The sequence below is a fragment of the Urocitellus parryii genome, chromosome 5 (assembly GCF_045843805.1).
Source record: "Urocitellus parryii isolate mUroPar1 chromosome 5, mUroPar1.hap1, whole genome shotgun sequence".
NCBI classification, from domain to species: Eukaryota; Metazoa; Chordata; class Mammalia; order Rodentia; family Sciuridae; genus Urocitellus; species Urocitellus parryii.
Genome location: NC_135535.1, coordinates 28,646,907 through 28,673,298, shown reverse-complemented (window position 1 = coordinate 28,673,298; position 26,392 = coordinate 28,646,907). Strand labels below are relative to the sequence as shown.

The 26,392-nt window shown below is 34.1% G+C and overlaps 1 protein-coding gene across 1 annotated transcript in view; it reads right to left on the bottom strand.

Moving 5' to 3' along the window:
- Epyc (epiphycan) overlaps nucleotides 1–23,977 on the bottom strand; it is a 32,095-nt gene extending 8,118 nt beyond the window's left edge. Inside the window, exons 1-2 of the mRNA XM_026398664.2 lie at nucleotides 23,813–23,977; nucleotides 2,813–2,987 (exon numbers count right to left, since the gene is read on the bottom strand). Coding sequence (XP_026254449.1) covers nucleotides 2,813–2,987; nucleotides 23,813–23,977 — 340 coding nt within the window. The remainder of the gene's footprint in view (nucleotides 1–2,812; nucleotides 2,988–23,812) is intronic.
- Between the last annotated feature and the right edge of the window lie 2,415 nt (nucleotides 23,978–26,392).

Genomic DNA, 26,392 nt, shown 5'->3' with positions numbered 1-26,392 from the left:
GGTGGAAGACTGAAGCACAGCAGATGGGAGAGTGAGCAGAGTTGTATTCTACACAAAACATGGTGGTAGCTTAGAAGAGTGACTATAAGGACGGAAACAGACCCAAAGATGGCTAGGTTGTGTTATATCTCAACACACTGGCCAATATATGTCTGTCTGTCTGTCTCTCCTTCTCTGCCTATCTATCTCTATCTCTGTCTGTCTCTCTCACTGCCTCCCCTCCTCCACTGTTTGTTTAGTAGCTGTGTAGAGAAGGCCACACTTCTTAAGGAAATAGAGAAGCTGTGACAAGCGGGATGGATGAAACTTGGGGAAGGGCACTATCTGGGGCCCCCTGGACATATGTTTGAAGTAAATGAAATCGTCAAGAGTCTAAGGCTGCTGAGATGTCATTTAGTTAAGGACTGAGAATTGTTCTTGGATGAGCTGTTACAGTAGTTATGAGAGACTTTATAAAATATGTTGAGTGATGAGGTTGGAAAGAAGATTGTAGTTTGTTCAGGAGGATGTTGGAGGGAAGAGAAAAGTGACAGCAACTGTAGATAATGCTCTTGATGTTTGTGGTGGTATAGGATAAGGAATGAGAGTAGATGTAAGAAATGTTTGGGCTTCTTTGGATGCAGGGAAGTGATCAAAGTGGGAGGGACTAGAAGGAAAAGTTCCCCAAGAGCAGAGGTGGAATATCAAAGGGATCCTGAGGGAGAAGTGGGAATGGTATTGAAAGTACAGTGGGAAGATCTCCCACTGTGGGAGGATAGACAGGTGCTCAGTTCTACTAGGTGTAGAGGGAGGTAGGCTACACAGATGTTGTCCTGGAGATTATAAATCGTCAGACAGAAACCCCATGGAGCTTGAAACCTGCAAGAGAAGGAATTGTAATCTTAAGGTAGAAAAACATCTTATAATAACCTCAGGAATTAAAAAAAAAAATTAACAATGGAAAATCAGAACAAATTCCTTCAAGGGGGAGCTGTAAAATATTTGATACCTACTAATTTCTCCAATCATTATACATTAACATTTTCCACTTACCACATTTTTTTTAAAGTAAGGCATTTGATTTTTTTAAATATTTCTTGGCCTTGCTAATTTATCAATAAATGCTGAGGGTAATTCATATGTAGTCACACCTGTTATAACTTAATTTTGGTTTTTCCACTCACAGTTTCAGCCTATATGGATTTAAAATATTCCCACAGAAATTATTAATAGTAAAATATATTTAGATTTTTTTATGTTCTAAATATTCACTAGTATGTAGTGTTTCTGAAAATCTTCAAAGAGATCATGTACATAAAACAGCTTAAGTGGCTGACATATAGGAAGCATCTGATAAATGGTCACTCTTTATATTCTTGGTGAAGTAGTGTTTAGGAGTTAAAAACTTGTAGAGGCAGAGAGTAGTACAGTAGTTACCAGGGATTGATGGGAGAGGGGAGGGGAATGAGGAGCTTCTCAACAGCTGTAAGGTTTACTTACATAGGATTAGTAAGTGTAGAGATATGCTGTGTGTCTAGTACCTGTACTTAACAGCACCATATTGTACACTGAGAAATTCATTAACAGTTAAAAAATGAATCTACCCCTCTATCAATAAAAGAATATTGTTAATAACTGCTATTTAGTGGATATATCAGAGGCTACAACTCTGTAAGGTCAATTCTATTACTTATTAAGCCATTTTTAACTGAGAAAACTAAGGCATAAAAACACTGAATGCCTTGCTCAAGACTGGATATAGAACAAGTTGCAGGACTGGGTTTGAATACATATAACCTGGCCATTCTATTTCTCCAAGACACTCTCAGTGCACTGCTTTGAATCTTGCCTTATGTCATTATGTCCTCCCCTCGTTTCGTTTCATCTCCCAGTGTACTTGATACTGGCTTTTCTCAAAACACTTGTGAGACTTGATAGCATTTTTGTCTGTCTCCCTGTACTAGACAGACATATGTGTGAGAACAGTGGCCATTGAAAATTAATGTACAGAAACCCTCAACCCTTTCTCATTTTTTCCCACAGTCCCTCACTACACAATTCTGCATAAAATCTTTCTGGTGTGAGTTCTCTTGAGGAAAACCTTCTCATTAACTAAAAGTGTCTGGTTCCACCTTCATGTCATTGTAAGTGGTGTCTCATGTTATGGAATGTTTCACTGTCTTTTCTCTCTCTTGTTTCCTAGAACTGAGTGAGGAGAAAAAGCCTCTTTTCCAATAGTAAAGAATTCCAACAGTCTGGCTTTAAACACAGCATACCAAGAGCTAGGGGGCATGTGGCAAGTTACTATCCTGAGTTACCAGTTTCTTCAACACTAATGAAATAAGTAATGCCAGCATGTCCACAGAGGCAGTAATAGTCAAATGGGACAATGTGAAGTGCTGAGCATCATGGCCTACAGAAAACATGTGTTCAATTAGTGCAAAACGTTATTATTATAGTTTTTATCACCACCATCATAGTGACCTTATCACTCTGAACTGCATTGACTTTAATCTCAGAGTCATAGGTTTCATCTTGCTAACCCAGTACTCTTAGAAATGCATTCCACAACAAAGGTTTTTCACTTATGATGCCAGACAAATATTTCCATCCCAAGTGTTTTGTTATTTGATCCTTTCCTTCAGGCTAGAGATGAATAATTAAAAAAATTATTTTATATTTGAATAGGAAATACATGTATAACTTTGCTTCAAACTTGGTCTATCTCAGGCTTTGTCCTTGGGTCTTCCAGGCTCCCTCTGAAGTTGGATCTCGGCAGTTTTGAGAGATGATAAAGTGTTCTCAATTATAATTCAGCACTGATATACCCAACCTTCATTGGTATGGGGGCCCAGAACCCCTGTGAACTCCGGCTCCTGTGGGGAAGAGCCATCAATCAGCCTGGGGGTGGATTCCTCCTCTCCTTCCTCCTCCTGGAACTCTCCTGGCTGTGGGGCCGGAGTAAGGAGCTCTTTGTTCCCAGATGGCATCACTGTGACTCTTTCAATCTGTGAAAAAGCAGAATTTCATCAGGCAACCAGTCACCCCTGATGCAGACCCAGATTTCAGATTTGTCCATCCTTGCCACCAGATGTCACTGGTGTCCTGGGGTTCAGTGCCTTGTGCCCAGCCATCTCCTTGGGAGAGCACATTTGGTTCTGCTAGGTGTTGTTTTTAATTAATTTTGTTCCTTAAATTCTAGAAATTATTTCCAATACCTTTCTTTGTTGTTGTTCTTCATACTCTTTCTTTTCTTTTAATATCTTATGTTTGTTCATTGGGTAGGTTTAAAAAACTCATTTCATTGTTTTCTAATAATACATAGCATTATGAGAATGAATTATTCTTGTGAATGATTCAGATTAATACAGAAGTGTGCAAAGTAAAATTCAAAAGTCCCACTTCATTTTCCAGCCCTAATTCTACTCTCTAGAAGATAATACCTAATAAGAAATTGAGATATATTTTTCTCCTTTAGTTCTTCAATTCCTAGATTCAAATATTTTCTTTCTCACCAACAATTTATATTTCCTCTGATGACATTTTACTTAAAACATCCTTTCTACTAAAATAAAATGTATAGTGACAAAAAAGCTTTATGATTTGATTGTGATATGCTGTTTCTCACATTCCTTATATTATTTTAATAACAGATACTACAAACAACATATTATTATATTAAACTTGAACTTTCTTAGATCTTTGACAATCGTCATCATGTATAAAATTGCAAAAATATTTAGATTTTGTTCATATTACACTTGCTTTATTTACCTCCATCTTTACTGGAATATTTTATGCAATGAATTCTTGCAGGTAAGAATAGTGTTTGTTTTATCCATTCCTCTGTTGAAGGATGCCTAGGTTGAACTGCTATAAACATTGATGTGGCTGATCCATTATAGTATGCTGATTTTAAGTCCTTTGGGTGTAAACCTAGGAGTAGGATAACTGGGTCAAATGGTGATTCCATTCTGTTACCTGAGGAATCTCTATACTGCTTTCCACAGTGGTTGCACCAATTTGCAGTTCCTCTAGCAATGCATGAGTGAACCTTTCTCCCCACATCCTCACCATTTATTTATTATTTATTGTTAGTTGTTATTCTTTATAACTGCCATTCTAACTGGAATTAGAGAGAATTGCAGTGTAGTTTTAATTTGCACTTCTCTAATTATTGTAGATGTTATATTTTTATATATTTTTTAATATATTGTAGACATTATATTTTTATATATTTTTGACCATTCATATTTCTTCTTCTATGAAGTGTTTGTTCAGTCCTTTGCCCATTTATTGATTAGGTTGTTTATTTTTCTGGTGTTAAGTTTTTAGCAGCTCAACTCACAATAGCCAAGCTAAGGAAACAACTTGGATGTCCTTCAATGGATCAATGAACAAAGAAAATGTAGTACATATACCTGATGGAATATTACTCAGCCATAAAGAAGAATGAAATTATGGCATTTGCTAGTAAAAGGATGGAACTGGGGAATATCATGCTAAGTGAAATAAGTCAAGCCCATAAAACCAAAGGCAGAATTTTTTCTCTGATTTCTCAATGCTAACCCAAAACAGGGGAAGTTAGGGAGGGGAATAATAGAAATAGATTGAACTGGACAGTGGGTAACAGAGGGAGAGGAGAGAGGAGGGGAATAGGAAGGACAGTAGAATTAATTGGTCATAACTTTCCTAACCTTGTATTTGTATACACGGCAGGCGTGTATATATACATTATGTATGACTACAAGTGTGGGAACCTAATAGAGTAAGTTATGCTTTATTTATGTATATGCTGCCAAAATACATTCTACTCTCAAGGATAATTTAAAAAAAAGAATAGTGTTTGTATTGAGAATAAATCTTCACTTCAAGCAACACACACTTATCTTGATGTCTATTCCTTTGGCTTCTTAATACAAGTCTTCCACTATAAGGAGGTTGTAAACATGGCCAAATCTAATACTTTTAAAGAAACCCTAAACATCCTTTTGTGCTCTCATAGAATCTATTTCAGCTTTCCCTACCCTGTGTTGTAATGGTTCCACCAGTTTTTTGATATCTGGGTCTCTAACTGGCAAACTCTTGAGGTGTCTTTATTCTTTGTACCTATAGGCTGTAGCATGATAGGCAATCAACAAGCACTTACTGAGGTATATTTTTCTAAAGAATTTTCTTATCCAAGATATATTTAATTCAAAGCTCTATGCTTAACTTTAGAGATTTTGCTGAGAAGAAGCAATAAATGTGTGAATGGTTACTTTTAAACATTTAAAGCACAAAATCAAACCAAAAGCAGACTATGCTGTATTTGATACTTTGGACATCATACATGAAGATAGTCTAAAACTTGGCCAAAAATCTCCAGCTGAGAAGACTGGGCGCTTCTCCTTAAACAGAGACACATGGTTTCCATCAGCAGGGTCAGGATGAGGCATATTCAGAAGGAATGGATTTGCAGAGAGACCAAAAGGAGGCTCCAGCAAGGGCGGAAATTGAGACAGATGTTTGATGGAGTGGAGGCAGCCTAAAGGGAGAAGTACATTCCAGACATGTTGCCTTGAATCTTTAACTTTGTAGGGAAAAACGTTTGCACATACTTTCTACAGATAATTGTTTTTCCACTGATTTGATGGGAAGCTGTAAGATCTCATTTGTCATCCAACATAATGTGGCTACACAGCTTTTGTGTTTATCAGAAACTGTTCTGTTCATGCTTGCTTGAAAATAAAGTGAACCTTTAAAACCAAGGAAAAAGAATGTGTTTTCAGTTCGGCAAAATTGCAGAACTGTAACCCCATTGTACTGTGCCCAGAGAGTCTTTTGCTTTGCAGAAACATTTATTCTTACTATGAAATAGAAGTTATTTGGGCTTCTGCCTTTTCCCCTTTTAACAATCTGCATACTGTGACATGAGTTGTGAAGCAATGAAAGCAAATCAGGCCAAGGAATCATGGCCACCTGTCTGTCCATGTGGCAGATTTTTATGCTTACACTGTTTTATGCAGACACCTAAATCTGAACATAAAACAAATGACCAGAAAACATCTCCACCCTTTTTTCCTGAAGCTATAATTGTGAATTCTCAAATATAAGTAGAATTAACCCTCTTATATAAATTATCATGATTGGTTGAGCTTTTCCTTATCTTCTTTACCTCTTTATTTTATTCTGAATTGCTTCAATGCAATTGACTTTTTAATCTGTCCATTATATTTCTCTGAACTTTAGAAATATCATACAAAAAGGTTCTTACTACATATGACTTTAATATGCACTTGTAGATTAGACTTGGTATCCTCAAGGTATGTTTGATTTGTTTGTAGTTTGCAGCAAATTGTTGTATTCCTAGTTTCTTGTTTACCAAGCTTTAGAAATGTAATTCATGTCATGGGGTAGAATGTTTAGGAGCACATTATGTGTTCATGAAATAAGAAACTTATAGCCCAGAGATAGTGACCTGGGCAAAGTGAGATCTCAGCAAATACAAGCCTAGTGAACTAATTGCCAAGAAAAGAAGTCCTCAGTCTCCCCACGCCCCCCACATCACCCACCTCCAGCTTTTGTACCATGTACAGCTGGGATTCCACATAGGTAGTCCAACACCTCAGACCAATCTTCAGTAAAGGAAGCTGAAAAGACCCTGAAGTGTCTTAGACTGCATTTCTGTCCTCTAAAGAAACAAACTTTTCCATAGAAAATAATCCAGTTACATTTCTTGTGTCATATTCTACCACAATTTGTATCATAAATATTTATGTTCTTACCAATAGTACTGAAAAGTATTTAAGAATTTCATTTTTTAAATAATCAATGTTGTCTGTAGAAGAATCCCTATAAAAGTACTCAGCACCATTTGTGTCAATAATATTTAGAATTACTTTAGTTTAAAAATAACTTGATTGGCTCCATTTATCCCTCAGCAAAAATCATGTCTAAATTATCCACATAATTCCATCACTACCAATAAGCCTACTTAATTTATTTGTCTTAATTTTAGAATGAAACTATGCAAAACTAACACATGCAGTAATAGCACTTCGTCCTGACTGCTTTGTTCAGGAAAGTCCCTGCAACATAGACTTCCTGTTGGACCAAAGCCCTATATTGACAATCACAGCTTGTGCCATTCAGTATTGTGTTTGAATTAATAAAACTCAAGGTGGCTTATTTTATTTATTTTTTTTCATCTCAGCTGCTAATGTGCAGCTACCTCAGTGCCCAGTGAGGATCTCAGTGAAATGCAATATGTATGTATGTATGATAAAAAATACTAAGAAGGAATTCAAGTTAGCCAATTTGATTCCTACAATTATGAATATATAAGTGAATTGGTACATTATGGAAAGTTTGCCTGTCTTTATAATTATCTAATCAACCAGACAATGTCTATGGAAAGCTCTATGCCTAAGTAACTACCAATTATCCATGTTACTTGTTGTTACTTTTTTCTAAATGCTAATAGCATTATTTTTCTTTACCTCATTTGCCAGTATCACCATAATCTAAATTACCACCTTTCTTGCCTGGAATGCAGCAACAGTGACTTCCACCAAGGTAGGATATTCTTCCATGTACATTGAGAATGTAGCTGTATAAAGACAAAACTGACCATGTCAACCCCACTGCAAATTGTTCAGTGCCTTTTTATTTTTCTTAATAATCACAAGTGACAATGACCTTGCATAACCACTATCACATCTTGGTTCAGAGGAAGGATACAGACTAAGTAAATTTGAATCTAGCCTAATCTCTGAGATGTTGGGCAAATTACTTTACATCCTTGTTTTCATCAACAGAATATATTGAAGTCATGATAGTTTTGAGGGGAGACTTCTTGAAACATTGCAAATTTCCATTTGCTTTCTTCCCATTTATCACAGAAATAAGGTAAAGCTGAATATTGGAAGGTGAGAAAAGGTGGGGTAGAGAGAAAAGATATCCCAGAGGGGGATAACTCAGTCCATCAGGCCCTGAATCCACCCAGCAGCTGACTGCAGAAACATGAGTGAGCTTGGTGCAGCCACAAAACCAGAAGCACAGAAGAGCCTGAATAGCTGAACTATAGAAATGGGAACTAAGTAATTATTTTAAGACAATAAAATTTGGAATTATTTGTTATACAGTAAAATTTAATTGTCAAAGAATTTATATATACATATATGTGTATATGTATGAATATAATGTATATATATATGTGATTATATAATTAACATTTATCTCTCCAAGAAAGTAAATATGATATTTTTTTCAATTTCATCATTAAATTCTCAGCTCTTCCCCAAAGTGCCTAGCAATTATAGACTTCCTGATAAGTATTGCCTTATCAGTACAGAAAATAATGTAATTTTTAATATGTTAAAAGGTTGCTTGTAATCAGAGTAAGAAAATATTATAACTAAAGGAACATGAAAGAGCAGGTGTGAAAATAGATTAGTTATGGTTCAGGTGTCTCCACATTTGCCAGTGAACCTTAATTGCAGGTACAAACATTGCATATGCAAATTAGAGGTGTGCTTTGACTTCCTTTGATAAAACTAGTTTTCAATCCACTGTGGATCCAACAATATTGATTAGGTATGTTGCATATTTGAGGGAAAGATGGAACTATACATCTAGGATTAGAATCACTCCATTGTGCAACTGTAAGAGGCATCATTCATGAGGTTTTCTACATAAAGGATGTTCCCCTGGATTGGTACAATGGACTTGTACAATATGTCCTAAGGTAATGACCCCAACTTAGGACACCTTAGCACCTACTAACTCCACACCCCCATTAACAGTCCTTCCCTATGTTTCTCTTTGTTTTCTTCATATTCTCTTTGTCTCAACCATATTCCCATAATTTTGACTTTTTTAGTCAGAAATGGTAAACATTCTTTTAATCTTTCCTTTGCTTGTATGTACAATTGGAAAATTAGACAATCCAGATAGCTCCTAAAGACAGAGAACATTAAATCATGTATACACCAAAATCTTGTTAATTCTTTGATATTTGTTGATTAATGAGGATATAATTGTTCCTATCAGAGTAGGAAATATACTGTATGTTTTAATGTAGATACACTTAAGATCAAGAATAGAGTCACCCCAACATCCCTAACTGAAGAATCTGAAGTTAATTTAAGTTGTTCTTATGATGGAAAATTGATCTCAGAGTTACACCATGAAAGGAAATGACCCTTGCCAGGCCCTTGGAAGCTATTTCTTAATGCTTGTCTCTAGGGCATTAGTGATGATAACACAGCTGAAGAAAGAAAAAGTAAACTGAAGAGAATGAAGCCTAGAAAAATTGGCTTATGGAAAAGTAGTTTGTTACTGTGGCCAGCACTGTCTGGAAGAAAGAAATATGAAATCTATTGAACATGAGCAATATACTAAGGATATTGTCTCTGACACAGAGAAGAAAGGCTTCACTGAAATTCATTCTGTACTCAGCCAAGTAAAATTCTACTGAATAATCCAGCTTTTCATATCTCTTCATTCTGAGAACAAGTGAACATTGTCCTATTTGGGAAATGCCTATTCACATGATAAATTCACAAGTGGACTTTACTGTTTGTATTTTATGATTAATATTATTCTTGGTTGTTACCATTCATAAACCTAGAATCTTATCCAGTCACAATTGATTGTGTGCATAGAATTCAGTTGCTAAACCTGAAAGCTAAAAACCCTACCAAGGCCATGTAGCCCTGGAGTATGGTACACTAGGCACTTGGTTGTTCCCTGAAATTGAAAAGTATGATAAAAATATGTTTTAATGTTGACCTAGGATGATTACAAAATACAATCAGAATCTATAATGACTTTATCTTATTTTTATGAGAAATGAATATTGTCTCAGAATGGAACTGCAACTTGGTTCAATGTGATGGGTAAGAGAATTCCATTCCATCTTAGAATTCAGCTAAATTACAGGTTCTGCTTTCTTTAAATCTAGGTTAGGTCATTTGGCTAGTTCTAACCAACTGAATGAAAGAGGAAATGATATGGCATATCTGGTACAAGTCAGTGAAGAGCAAATTTACTTTTTCTACATTACTTCCCTTCCCTAAATCTGTTGGTGAAAGATACCCTTAGACCATTGGACTTCAAGTGGACCATGAAATCTGAAGTTGAAGATCGTCAAGTTATACCATAAAAGGAGTTTAGATCTCTGAATGCCTACATGAAGCAAAGTAAAACTGTTTTCTTTCCCTGGATAGTCATGATTTAGAAAGATATAAAATTTTATTATACTAAGTCACTGGTATCTTGTAGTTATTACAGGTGCTAATGTAACTTGTCTGAATATAGACACTTCTAATTTTTCTTTTCTTATCCAACTCCTATTTACATTGAAAGAATAATTTTTAATATTTTATGGGTTGAATTATGTAGTATATATCATTCACAGTAGAAAAAAACAAGTGTCCTCTTTTTTCTATATCTTCTCTGATTTCTCATCTATAAGTACTGTTCTATGGTACTAGCTATTTGGAGTAGTGTTTACTGAAATACTATACCATAAAGTTGAAGTCACCATTATTTGAATTCAGTTCTTAAATCTTATCATTTATGATTAATATTATTCTTAAGTTAAAATTAGTGAAGTTATAAAATAAATGTCTGCAAGTTGAATATAAAAAATAGTTAATAGATTTTGTTTACATCAAATAGAATAAAATCATTATAATATTTGATGCTGACTTCCTAGCATTATCATGTATTTAGGACACACAAATGATTTCTTTTTAGTTTTTTCTTCAATCTATCTCAATTTATGGATATTCTTCATAAATTTGTAAATATAAAATGTAATACTTCTTTGTATTAAATGTGGTGTTTGAGTGAAAAATTCAATTCAGAAATAATAGCTCACTTAAAGATTTCATTTACTCATATCCTCTAATTTTAATCTCTTTGGGACCTCAGTATTATGTGTGTGTGTGTGTGTGTGTGTGTGTGTGTGCGTGTATGAAAGCACACATGTTTATTTTCTTATTCCTTTTCAATTGCTGTCAGAAAATGGCAATATTCCATTTTTAATTGCCCAAAACATTTTCAACTTCACTTTAATCCCAGATTTTTCAGCACTCCATTCACCATCATCTCTTTAGGCTCCAGAAATTTACTAATATCTTAGTTTTCTAAATGTTACTAATATCTTGGTTTTCTCAAATTATATTATCTATTTCTAATTGAATGTCTCCAAAGAATATCAGTAGGGCACTTTGGCAAATGCTTTAGAAAAATTATCTAATAGTAGAGGTAGATCATGTTCCCTTGTCCCCTTACTGCCCTTGTTCCTCAAGTAAGGATGCCAAAAGGACAATTTAGACAATTTATTGTAGGCTAAAATCAGTAACCTCATTAAGATAGGGGTAAAGGAAGGAGTCCGTCACAGTAATTAAAAACAGAAAGTTGGACTGGAAAACCAATGTATTTGGAAATTTCCAAACTTCAACTCTTATTTCTGATGGTGTAATTTAAAAACATTTTAAGTTTCAATCTTTCCAACTCTAACACAAAGCAAATTGTTCCTCCTGACATAGCCTTTACTGAGGCACAAAGTATAATAGAAGAAGGGACTCTAAATAATAATCAGTCCTATGATACCATGAGGCAAAAGAAGGGTTATTTTACAAAGGGATCAGAATCTCCTCATTTATTGACTATTATAAATTTTTGCAGTCCTTAGCATGAAAGAAATCACCCTACCAATGAATGAAGATTGCTGAATAGTGATTTATTGGCCTTGACAACATTAGCCTCTGGGACCTTCCGTTTTTCTTTCTGGTACCTAAATTTACTAATCCCTTTATTCTCTATTTTCTCTTAAAATTTGTTTCAGATTCAATGTAGTTATACTGGAAGATACTTTTTTAAAATATCCTTAATGCATTAGCTTTGATTTGTTTTCAGTTTATGTCTTTAATCAGAGTTTTATATCATAACTCCAAGGAGAATACATTTGAAAGGATTCATCTACCCTTACTACCTTTTAGATGCATGTTCCTTGTCTTTATTTTGTTGGGTTTTTGTTGTTGTTGTTTTGTTTTGTGTTTGTGTGTGAAATGTGTCAAGGAATGGAATATATACTATATATTTGCATGAATACCTTTTAACTCTTTATAACCCACCTTGAACATTAAAAGGGAGATTGGTATGATAGCACTGTTATTTTCTTTTTTGGTTCACCCTTCTGCATCTTTCATTGGCCATCTTGATATTACAATCCAAAAATTATACAACTTGATAGATAAAAACCATCACCAAGCAATAATTTTTTGAGTTATTTCAATACCTTTGTAAAGATGTGAATCTTAAACAACACAGGATAAGTCTCACTGTCTTTAGGAAACTAAAGGCAAGATTTACTAGAACTTGCCCTAGGGATGTAAGAAGAAGAATTTGGTGAATAAGGCAGATTCAATGGAAATTGCTCAGATTAATGGAGGACTAGGCAGGACAATGGTAGTCCAATCCTGGACTAGAAATTAGACCAATGAGAAAATACATAGAAGAAGAATTATCTTACTTAGGTATATAAGAATTTCCTATTTTTTAATAACAAAACTTTTGACATATTCTCAACTATACTTTCTCTAGAGAAGGTGCCACAAGACAACATCTAAAGGACTTTATTAGAAGAACAAAGGTGTTGACCAAGAACACAAGAGAAAATGAAAGAAAGGAAGGCTCCTACCTAGCAAACGGTACTAGAAAAGTAAATGTCTGAATTAAGATGCATCTTAGGAATTTGTAAAAGTTCAGTTAAGCGACACTAAAAGAACAACTGTAGGAAATCAAACACAAACCTGGGTTTCATCCAGAAATATCCTGGTTTCAGTGTTCTGGGATGTGGATTAGGCCTTCAGATTCCTAAATGCTCTAAAAGTGATTCAAATATGTAGCCAAGGAAGAGAATAATTACAACAGAGAAGTGACTTACTCTACAGAATAGGATGGGGGAGGGCGGGTAGAAATGCTAATTAAATGTTGGGACATAGAAATTCTTAGAAAAGACTTGATGAGAATGTGGTAGAGGGTTGTTTTTCACTAGTTCTCCCCAAGGCACTGGCTTTAGAAATACCAACAGCATCTTTATTCAGGAATCTGCTGAGGTTGAATCCCTAGCTGAAAAAAAAAAAAAAAGAAAAAGAAAACATGAAAAATGGGGTACATTTTTGGTAGGTAGAATTCTTGAGCTCCATCACAGGAGGCAAGTGTGAAAGCCATCATGTCCATCTAGAGAATGCTCTTGACTGAAAGTTCTTGACCATGAGTCTGTCACCTGATAGAATACACACTCAATGCAGCCTCAGGTGCCAGAAACACAGGACCTGCCAGGAAATTGGGAATTCAAAGACTTGGGATATGCAGAAAGAAAAAGAATCTTCAGGTAAGATCTGGTGACTGGATTGTCACCATTATATATTTATACACTGTTAGAAATCAGGAAGATCTTGAGTACTACTCTAAAAGAAGAGAAATAATGTTGTCAAATCAGGGTAGGGGTTCCTAGTTCAGTGTTTTTCAATTAGGGTTGATCAAAAAGACCTGGAGCCCTTGGTAAATCGCTGGTCACTGGGTACCATCTCTAGCTTCATTCCTTGGTCGGCAGTGGGACCTGAGTTTTGGCATTCCTAACTAGCTCTCAGGTAATGCAGGTCTTCCTGGTCAAGGATGACACTTAAAGAGCATTGCCTCTGTCCAAAACCCATACACTCAACAAACTTTGGGAAAGTCAAAATAAATGATGACACTGTGTTTAACCAAAGTTTGTTGAGTGTATGGGTTGTGGACAAAGGCAATGGATATGAATTTATCAACATCTGAATGAAGCTAAACTGAGATTTTTTTGTATGTGTCTTCTGACTTTCTTCAGGTTTCATAAAGTCTCTTCTTGGTTTTCTGGCTATACTATCTACTGGTTTCTGGGAATATAATTTTGCCTAAATATAACTATTTTAGGGAATAAAGAATAATTTGTCCTTTATAATGATGAGGGTAGGGTTCATGTTATGGTAATATTGTGTGTATGGTTAAGGCTTCAAATATGAAGGTTATAGACAACTTGGTAATGAAGTAATACAATTTGTGTACCATTGAATGAACTATAACTGTAGGAATCTACTCAGATAGTAGTTACTAAAAGAATCCAGCTTGACCTAAGCACTAAGGATCCATCCAACTGAGATGAAGCAAAGGAATTGAGGAAGAGGAATTATATAGGCAAGACGTATATAAGGCAAGAAATCTAATTTTTTGCCCAAATCCTTTAAGATCTGTACAAAATTAGTATATTTGCAAGATTTATTAGTCTGTTTTTCATTGCTATAACAAAATACTTGAGGTTGAGTGATATTAAAGAAGCAAGGTTTATTTAGTTCACAGTTTTGGAGGTTGAAAGTTCAAGAATAAGAGACCCTATATCCTTAATCTCTGGTGAGGTCCTGGAGGTTGAATGGTATTACACTTGGAGCATGTGCAAAAGAAAGAGATCACATGGTGAGTCAGGAAGCCAGAGAGACCACGAAGGAACATATCATGCATTTTTATAAAATTTTTCTTGTGACAACTAACCAAGATCTCACAAGGACTGGATCAGTTCCTTCTGAGGGCAGCACCTTCAGTGATCTAACTGTCCTCCTCTAGGCCTCACCTCTTTAAAGTCTCTCATGCAACTATCAACACAGGAACTCTTTTGAGGATACACTCAAACCATGACAGGCATTAATCTGTAGTCTTTAGTCTCTCCTCAAAAACTTCATAGAGGTAGGGGTTAATTTATAAATTTGTGTTATCTTTCCATTTCTGAAATTATAATGAAATATCATTGTTTAGCATTTTATTTCATTGCAGAACTTCTCATGGGCTCTTTTTGTCTCAATATAATTGTATGTAGAACTTATACTGAAAGAGTGAACTCTCAATCTTGTGGACAGAGAGGACTTTGAGATAGATTCATTGACGTGTTCTGTGATCTATTTCAAAATCTTCTGGAATTAAAATGTACATACTTAAGAATTGTGATGGGTATGGGCCTAGGTCAATGAATGTGGGAACATGACTATCCTAAAAATGGTCTGATTTCCTCTTTTGGAAGGGAAAGCCCCTCTGGACTTAGTGGCTGAGCCTAATGCCTTGATAAAACATTGTCCTGGAGAATAGGGCATCAAGGAAAAAGAATGACTATTCTGTTCATCTTCCTTTTGGGTCAAATTGCCTGCCTGCCAAGAACACATCCCATGTAGTAGATTTACTGGGACAGGTTTTGTCCTGAGACCCGGGGTTGATCAGCACTTTCTCCCACTGATGGGAGTTTGATTTCTGGAGATTTCTATTGAGAAGTCTATACTTGCTTTGCACTTATGTCATATATTTCAAGCTAGCCTTTATCAATATTAAGGGGTATATTTTGAGATCTATTTGTCTAAGTTTCATTCATCTCAAACAATCCTGAAATGAGGCAAGGCATAGCTGAAGTGTGTCCCTTAAAGTCTAACACTTATTTCCTAGAAAAACTTCAATATTATATATATCTCTATGGGTCACAATATAAAACAGTATGCATTTTAATATGTGCCTGATGATTAGCTTCATATTATGGTCCCAAATTTTATTTTCCCTTGCTTTTCTTTCATAATTAATTTCTTTTTGTCATCTCATGATGTGATATAACATGTAATATATGATGTAAATTATTATATTTTTGAAATATAATACAATATGGTCTATAGTATTATACTTTCTCGGTTGTTTTTGTAATAGATCCATTGAATTCATATTTATATTTTTATCTTTATGTATTTGTGTATATATTACAACATGTGTTTCTGCAAAGTGCCCTTAAATGCTATATTTAGAAAAGGTGGGAGATAAACTCACAAGCAAAATTCTTCATGTCTCAGATTAGATATCATGTCTTTGACTAATGAGAGATTCAGGGACACAATTCCCCAGCATGCATATTTTGAGTGAACCCTTATAAACATTCCAATACATAATTATATCTTGCTTGTGTATGTGTATTTTACATGTATCATTTCCCCATTTCCTCCATTGTATTAAAACAAAGACTAATAGACTGAGAGTAGAGAATAATAAGAGGGACTTGATCTAATGAATCCACCCCAAATCCTGGCTCTCAGCAGGAGATTGCTAAATTCTAAACTGAACCTAAACACAAAGGGAGGTTCTCTTTCATGGTGGCTAAAATCCCACCCCATCCATTAAGGCATTTGTCATCAACAGTGTGTAAGCCTCAGTGGCTGTTAATTGAATGATTCCACTGGAAAGTTACTTACATATTAAAGCAAGCCCTGTATTAAACAGCTAGCATGCTTATCTTATTTAATCCTTAAAAAGTGTGTTATAAATAGGAAGCCAAAGCTCAAAGTGGTTGTATGACTTGTCTGAGGTCACATGGTTGGTGTGATCCGCTTGGACCCACATTTATGGACTCTGATTCCAGAGCCTGTGTTACTCAGCACTGTGACAGAAGGTTTCCAACAAAGAAATGGATTTCACCCAAATGCAATCGTTTTTCCTGCCATTCTGTACATTGTACACGTTAACAGTCTGCTTGCCCAGGCAAAGTCAGATTTAGAAACAAATATCTTCACCTACTTATTTAGTTGAGGACAACCATCATGCCAGTAAAATTCCTGACCAGTATGCTCAAGTCTTTAGCAGATAACATTAAATAAATGAATAAATAAATAAGTACTTAAATAAATAAATTAGAGGTCTGTTTTCCATTGTATTTATTTCTTATTGGGGGGAAAGTATTTGAAACCCTTTGTATCATTTGCAGGTTAACTTAAGTACAGACCAAGATTTTTCTTAAAGTAATGAAATTTTGAATTTAACTGTTTTTCCAAATTGTTTTACACAGTTGAATAAGTCTTGAAACTATTCCTCATTGTTACCATTGTATCAACAATTGGCTTTGAAGCTGTTAAAAGGCTCTATACTATTCAGCCAAGGTTACTAAAGGTGTACTCTTATGAGTTTTGCATGTGGCATGTAATTATGTTAAGCACATGGAATTCTGCTTTAAACATGAAAGTGGTGCTCAAATTTATTTGAGTGATCTATATTAGCGATTTAAAAGTATGTGGCCATGAACACCTGGCCATAAAAGTTGTATTTTATTTTCTATTTTATCTTGAAAATGGAGGAAAAGAATGTGTTTGGCAAAGATTGTGCCCTATTTCTGACAAAACCACATAAAGTTTTGAATGACCATCTTACCTCTCAAATAGTCTGACAGCTAAAGGATCTTTCCATATTGTATCAATTAAAATCACTTGAAAATTGCTGTTTTCTGATTGCTAGAAATTATATTGCATAATTTCAGAGAAAATAAATCTTAATATTGGATACAGGTAAGGGATGTCAAAATTACAGAAAAAAAAGGCAGAAAAATAATGGAGGCTTTAAATGTCAAAGTCTGCTTTGGAGTGAAAAAAAAAAAATATCTGGCCTAAATTTTACTGTGAAACTGACTAGCTGAATAACCTTGAGTAAAGTTATGGTCCTCATTCATTCTTAATAACTGGGTAAATAATATCTTCTTTCCAGGGTTAGTGTGAATTCACTTATGATTATTTTCTCATAAATAACATATAATACAAATACAAAGAGGTCACTGAAAAAGTTTTCAGTGTCCCCCCCAATGGGCCTTCATTATTTTATGCTCTTTGTTGCTTCATTTTTAAAGTTTTCAAATAGTTTAAAATAAGAATCAAATGTTTTTAAAACAGTCACATGGAAGGTCTATCAGAAAGCAACATTAAAAGTGCATCAACAGGGGCTGGGGATGTGGCTCAAGAAGTAGCGAGCTCGCCTGGCATGCGTGCGGCCAGGGTTCAATCCTCAGCACTGCATACAAACAAAGATGTTGTGTCCGCCAAAAACTAAAAAAAAAAAAAAAAAAAGTATTAAAAAATTCTCTCTCTCTCTCCCTCTCTCCCTCTCTCTTTAAAAAAAAAAAAAGTGCATCAACAAAATTCTTTTCTCACTTCCTCCACAGTATCTTTAATGATGAGAGATTAGCTTTTATTTTTCACTGTATTCAGAAAACAATATTTAATACAGATTGATAAGAGTTAAAATTTCTCCCTCCATTATGAGGTGCCTGACATGCAAACCATATGTTTGATATGTTAAAATACACTGTACATATTGGCCAAAGTAAGATATAATTCTAAATAAAAGTACTATATAACCTTTGTCACTCAGGAAAAAATAGTAGAAATATTAGTTATTTAAGTACTTCTGTTCTTAAAGCATAGAGGTAAGTGTTGATATTGTGATTTAATTTTAATAAAGCTCTATATGAATTTATTACATTCATAAAATCTCCAGTGAAGATCCTTTTTATATGTAATCATGTAAAATGAACTTTGTAATTATAAATATTCCAGAATTAGCTGGATTCTTCTTAAGCAATTTCTGCTATTACAGTGAACCAATAAGATCATTTTAGTGATACCACATTACAATGATCACAGGAAAAAAAGGGACCATTCCTCAGTTGTTGGTTGGTGCAATGGATTTCATTGAGTTCCCTCCCATTCTAAAACTGTGTCAAATTCATTTGCATCCCTTTGAAGAAACTTACATAGCTTCATCATATCCCAGTGGTATTTTTTCAAATGTAATTTTTTATAAGGACAGTTTTACACAATCTATTCACTTGTTCTCTTCATGAAGAAGAAAATTTGGCCTCAATTTGAAATCAGTGGAGGAGTATCAGCCAGAAAAACATCCCTCATGCAATAAATTTCCTATAGCAATTTTTTTATTAAAGTTCCTTTATATATCATTGTTGTTATTTACTTGTGAATGCATACCCTATCACATTCTAGGAAGCACATGGGTCAGTTATAAAAATAACAAGATAATGCTTCAAAAACTATTCATGAGTACTGAGGGTGGTAAGAAAACAAAAGTGGAGGACTTTGTATGAAACCAGGAAAGAATGAAGTAAAAATTGGGCTCCAGATTCCTGAAAAGGCAAGGTAAAATGACAAGCACAATCGGTTACATGATACAGAGCCCCCAAAACAAACACCCTCTACCTCCATTACCATGCATATAATTGAGTGCTCCATAGGGCTCCATAGTAGAACATTTCTTGATGTTTATTGAAGATATAGGAATACTATAGGTGAAATTAAGTAAAAGTAACTATATAAGGCTAGGTTAATGCAGTATGGTTGAGGAGAAGTTCATTTTATGGAGTCAAGGAAGTTGTTCTGGAGAAATGTTAGTGCACATCTCTCAGAAGAGCTCCATAAGTTTTAATATTGGCATTGAGCACACTGCTGGGAAAAGACACTACTCATGAGCACATCCAGTGGTTTTCTTAGTAAACAATTTGAAGCCGTCTCCAACCTAAGAGAAATAGACTATCAACATCCCATAAGCTAAATGAAAAAAAATGGAATCAGCAGAGAATCTCCTCCATCAAAAGCACAATCTCAACTTAAACCACTCAAAGATTATTGACCTTTGAAAAATATGACTTTTGACAAACCCCTTAAGACAAATAGAAAAAAATAGTGTTTCCTTAGATCACTTAGGCCATTTTCCAGAACTTAAATGTATCTTGGAGAATGCCTATTCATAATTATTCATAATGAAGTAGTCTTAAGTCATTCCTCCTTATAATAATTAGATAATAGTGTCAGTTATCTGAAAAGGTTACTTCTAGTTCATGTTATGCACACAGAGAAGAATGCTCTTTTTTCTCTTTTAGGAATGTTAGACTACATGGCATTCAGTTCAATTAAAAAAAAATTCAAGTTAAAAGAGCAATTTGAAATGGTAGAAATTGGAGGGAAGATAATGCAGCTTTCATTACCCTGCTGGGAAATTATGCTTTGATATAAGAAGGCTGTATCACCATGACTGTATATCATTTATGTTTAATCTTAGTTAAGTTACTTAATTCCTCTTATTTTAAATATCCTCATTCTAAGGGAATAATGGCAGCACCAATAATTTTATGTGATAAATAAATGAGATAACATGCGAATGCCCAATAGTACCTCACATATAATAAGTGTTCACTCAGGATTGTTTGTCAGAAAAAAGTTCATATTTTGATCATATCATCTGTAACCAATCCCTGCACACCAGTAAATTTATCCACTGGGTAGTATACAGCACTATAATGGAATTGTTGATTCTAAAGCTGGAATTTAACCAATAATTCAATGGATCCATGATTTTATTAGAAATCATTAAGTAGTCTGCATACTATTGCTGCATACAATTTTTAAAGAATGTAATACTTCACTGGCTTTTCCTGCCAACTGATATGGTAATGAATATACCACTACCAGCAGAAATTAGAAAACCTCAATTGAGATTCTAACAGTGATTTTTCAGTGCTAATAGGTTTTTGTCCTATTGACTAGTTTCAATTACTGGGCTCTCAAACAACAAACTTGGAGCAGTATAATTAAAATTTGATTTTGAGAAAAATTTAAGTTATTATATGGTATATTAATTTTCTACTACTGCATAACAAATTGCTATAAATTCAGCAACATACAACTATATCCATTTTTTTAGCTCACAATTTCTGTGGGTCAGAAGTCTAGGGCTGGCCTGTTCAGGATCTCAAAAGGCCCAAATTAACTTGATGTCCATGGCTGGGATGATATGTCAAATTCTCTATCTTTCCTCTATCTCTAGAACTATGGTCCAGATAAGATGGCTGCGTATCAATTTTATTCCATCATCTAAAAGTCTTCTGCTCTCCTTACCTTTTATCCTCAATCTATCCATCTCCAAAGCCAGCAATAATGTCTTTCTTTCTTGTGCTTTGGATTTTGTTCCTGATATCAGGTGTTTACTTAAAAGGCTCATGGGTATGTCAGGCCCACCTAGGTAATCTCTGTTTCTTAAATTCAACTCCAACATGAACATATCCTAATTACAAGTTGTAAATCTCAATGTTTTCATGATGCTAAGTACTATATAAGGAATAGACACACCATAGGATGTGCTTTCTTAAGGGACATCTTAGAATTCTGCCTATGATATATTTCAAAGGTCTTAAGGATTAATCAGCCAATGCCTAAACCAAAGGGCCTACCTACTACTTTGGCCTGAGATACCAAGTCTTATAATGTATAAGAAAAAAACTGGAATATATTTTAGAAGCATTTTTCAGTTATCCCATTAATTAACAATTTTAGCATATAAGGTTCATTTTCTATAGATAAATTCAAGGCTAAAATAGGCAGAAATATACCTTTTACATTGAGGATAAAAACGAAACAATATGATAATCCCATCATTTCCCATGTGCTTTATTTACCATGACTTTCTTCACCAACTGTACCGAATATGGGCATATTGTCATATTGAGGCAGAAGTTTCATATAGGATCAAGAATATGTGAAACAAATAGCCTTAATTCCTAAAGATGAGATAAATTAGCTTTCCAGGAGACAGAAAAATGGATTTCTAAGACTAGATTCAAGAAATTCATGATAGGAATTCTAGGTTCTAGAATCTATCCATATGATTACATACATTGGCTTTATTTCACAGTCTTCCATATGGAATTTTACACTAGCTCTTTGCCTACAAAACAATATATATTAGTACTTTGTCAATATATAAACTGAAGTTTTAAATTTTGTTCTGCAAGTCATTTATGTACCTCTGACATATTGCTTTTCTATTGTTTTCCATAGGTAGTGGGTGAGAGGTTCGGTTGCTTTTTGCAAGATTTTTAAATTTCGAATTTCCATTTAAAAACTTATGTATAGTTTTTTAAAAAAATATATTATTTTTTATTATAGTATTTGTATATTCATATATAGATCTAGGTCATCATTTTTCTATAAACCAGTTTTCTGTTGATGAATTCACCATAAGGGATTAAGTCAAGAATAAATAATATATTTTGTTTAGCCATGAGGAATTATTATGATGGTCTGGAGCCCTCAACTATTAAGGAAACTAAATTTTACTAGAGCTAGGATTTTCTAGGAAGAATTCTGTGCCAATTTAGGAATGTTTGTACAGGGTATGGGCTGAGGCATATAATGATACACTGCCACATATTTAGTATCCTGCAGGAATTTGTTATTTCAGAATATGCAAATACCAAGGAAAAGGCCTATAATAATTTTCTTTGTATAGATATGTTTATTAGCTTCAATTTTTTGATAGCAACAAAAACAACAGTACCTCCTGAGAATATCTGAGGCTTCATGGGCAATAAAATTGATCTTGATAGCAAGGCAAGGAACGAGTTAAAAAGGTCTGAAGGCAAAGCTCAACTACTCCCCAATTTTGACTAGAAAACTTTGGTCCCAAGCAGTATTTCTTCTATTGTGCATTTGGTCTACTGAAACAAACAAATAGAAACCTTGAATCCACTTCTCATCTCTACTCAAAGGATCTATTAATAGTAACCATCAAACAAACCACTTTGAACTTATAACTTACTTTTTCTATAGAATGGTAAATAAATTGGAAGTAAAATATTTAATGTGGTCAATAAATGCATACATGCACTGAAGGATTTTTTAAGTGAATAATTATAAAGGAGCAAGACGGATGAGTTGACTACATTGACTCCACATTGATGTCTTAGATTAGAGATATAGAAGCCACATAGAGAAAGATTGATGGTAATGACCATAAATCTCATAAAGCACTTTGACATAAGAGAAACCAAATGGTGAAGTGAATTCAACAGGGAGGAGTATTAATAAATATTTAGGGAAAAAAAAAGAATCACAATCAAATATACAGATGAAAATTGATCTGTTTTTGAACATAAAGTTTTATTAAGAAGAGGAAGCAGACCTAAGAGATAAAGATTGGGTAGGAGCAATAATAATCAGAATGAAAGGAACATAGAAGGAGGAAGAGAAAGAGAGAGAGAGAGGGAGAGAAAAGAAAAATAAGATGACTCATAAGATGATCATATTAGGAAAATCTGACTCACTTTACAAGGCAATATAAACAATGTTGAAAATCAGTATTATCTCTTTTATAAAGATAAATCTAAGTTCTGTGTAAGTTAAATATGATGATTTTTTTAAAAATATTTTATCCCATGTTATTAAAAGTAATTTTTCTAAGATGTACACTTGAAAAACTGCCCACATTGTGCTATGATTCTTTAAAGGTGATGTAATTTCCCTTGTTGTTTAATGATAGTTTTTGTCAATGCTGTACATTAATCATACTCCAGGATTTCAAGGTCTGTTTGCTTTCTGATTCACAATAATTATCCTGTATCCTTCAGTTATGCAAAAAGTCCAGAATTTAATTATAACATGTCACATCAGATTTGCGCAGTGGGTTGCAGCCTAGCTAGTACCTACACGATTTGGGGGGAGATGGTCAGTCATTCAGAGAAGCACATACTCCTGGGAGGCAGTGTAGTTCCAAACCATGGGCCTTTCTCTGTTTTCTTTTTATTTTCTCATTTGTTTTAGTCTCACAACTTCTTTGCTCCAAACTCTCCTCTAAACTGCATGTATGTTATTGTAACCCTTCTTACCCTGGCTTACTATCTTTTCTTCCAATTTGTTCTGTTATAATGTGACAGAAACTCCTTTTTAAAAAATATTCAGTGAGAAGATTTGAAGAAAAGAAAGTAAATTGCAAGAAAATAAGACTGTCCCAGTGCTAATCCTAAAAGAGTGAATATATTCTGTAGAAAATATTCCTATGAAATTATTAAGATAAAACTTCTCCACTTAAAAATTAGCACACATCTATTTGAAGAGAACACACCTCAATCATCCCTCATTTGATGCCTTTACAAGTCTCAAGGGTGGGAACAATCAATTACCTCTACTTGATCAATAGGAAGGTGTTCATAATTGTATAAGGTTTCCAGGTCTTCCAAAGTGGCATCATAGGTTTCTGAGTCATAGTTGATGGGCTCTGGAGTTGGGGCAGGCACAGCAACATCAAAGATGACAAGTCCCAGAACAAGTCTTGCTAACATTTTCATCTTTTAAATTCTCCTAGTCATAAAATATTAAAGTGCATAAATATTTAATTGATAATGGCTTTGAAAGGGTTTTTACCAAATAGAAATGATAAATCAATGTCAGCATCAAGGAGCTCAAGCTGGTTGCTTTCTTTATATGGATAATTTATAAACAATTTATAAACATAATACATGAAATTGGATGGCTTTGGAGGACCACTGGTACCAGCTGTTCAAATTAATTCAAAAAATTACATTTTTCACAGTAGATTTTTTCAATTTTAGAAAGACTGATTTTAAGATATGGAGAAAATAGGATGGAGAAAGATTGTGAGACACTTATTCATTAAATACTTTACAGTATCTCAAGAGTTTTATAATTTCATAAGCATTAAGACTCCTCAACTCTGGGATATAGAGTTGATGATGAAGATAATGATGATGACTACAATGGTCACATCATTGACAGTTGAGGAAAATGAGGCATAGTAGTCTACAGATATACAATGAAGAACTCTTTCTTGTACATTTGAGTCTAAATCTTGCTCCAAAACAAAATAGTAAGAAAACTTTCACTTATTCTCTGTTGATTCTGAGTATCTAAATACATAAATTAATATTTAATGCAATAGCTTTCAAAATGTTCTTAACTAAATGGAGCAGAAAATTATTTTTCCTGCCGTCCTTAGTATTTTATTTAAATTCTTAGTAGCTATCAAAGGTTTAAATGTGGAATCAATTGGAATACATGTCTAAATGCACTATTTGGCAACATTCCCTTAGAGAAGGATCTGCACACACATAGGATTAGAAAAATCCTTTTTAAAATTCTTTAGTAAGCACCATTTTTATCTTCCATGATAACATGAATGTTAAATTTTTTTTCAGGGGGGTTCAATCAAGATTTAATAATTTTAATTATTTTAGTTCTGTATGTAGTCCTTTGAATGCATTTAGTTCAGGCTTCATTTTAAACATTTCAGTTGGGTCTATCAAACATGTTACCTATGATCAATTATTCAGCAGGCAAAATATTGTAAAACTTTTTTCAGTCATGTCTTAGTTTTAAAGAGTTTGTATTTTGGATACACTTCTTGAGTTCACTGTAAGAACAGTGCATGTGGTGTTGGTACCATGCATGCATATAAAAGGGAATTCATGATAAATATTACTTTTAAACTTGAATGCATTGGCAGACAAATTGACCTTCAGTGACTTGAAAGAAAGTCTTTATGAAGCAGGTTTAGGCAGAAGGATATGAAATTCCTCTGAGAATAAGAAGCAGTACAAGGAGCTCCTTTTTATCCCTCCTATACTTTCTTCAAATATTTTTTTTTTTTACTCACACTGGATAAACTCAGCCTCTATTTCACTGGCTTTTGCAGGATTGCAGATTTGGCACTGTTCAGTGATTACCAACAAAGTCCTACTTAATTAAACAGTATGATTTACAAATCTTCCATGAACTCTTCTCTAGTATTCAAGTAGGAAGCACTAATAGTAGCCACTAACCTGAAACAATATTTCCCTTGTATATTTCTGGCAACTTCCATTGTTCAAAGAAATCATGCACTTGCTGATATCATTTCATACTCTATGTGTAATTATAAAAGGCTGAATATCAGAGTTTACTTGCATTTCATCTGTCTCATAAAACTATCAGCAATAAGGCTATCTGGGTGAACCTTAAATATGTGAAGGGCATCTATTTGTTTATTTTTAAAACTACATTAATACTTAATGTAGTTTCTTAGTTGGAAATTTGAATTTGTTGTTCAATTTGAACCATTCCAGACTAATTTGAAAATCTATGCTTATTTAAAGATTTAGAATATTTAGTTTAAAAAGTTATTCTAAATACATAATGCTATATGATCACAAGAATATCTTCAACACCTGAATTATCATTGCTTTCTCCCTTTGCATAATATTTCAATCAATATTAATCAATAGTGCCTGTATCTACTGCCAAAAGTTGTGGTCTATGTCAGAGCTCTTGATTTAAGGCATACATTGGAAACTACTAGAATTTTATTGGCATCTGTTATAAGTATTAAGGTAAACAATTTTCCCCATGTTATTAATTCCTAACCTAATTCAGAATTTTGGATTTTCCAAGAATAATATAAATATAACATCAACAGCAAAACAAAACCATATTCATTGGATCAGAGTTTACAAGGAGATATTAAAACAAGGTTAATTATTTTTTAAAGGTTGTTATAGCAAGGGGGAAAAGTCTCTAACCCAAGAAGAAAGCAAGTGTGAAAACTTACCTTTGGCTCCCACTTGGTGAAATGGCAGAGTGACTGAAGATGTAGAGCCAGTGGTATTTGCCCCTGACCAATGGATGTGAATTCTGGTCTGTGGGAGGTGGAATATAACACTCAACTTTCTGTTTGGAAAAGCTAACCTTGAGAAATCCTTCTCAGTCTT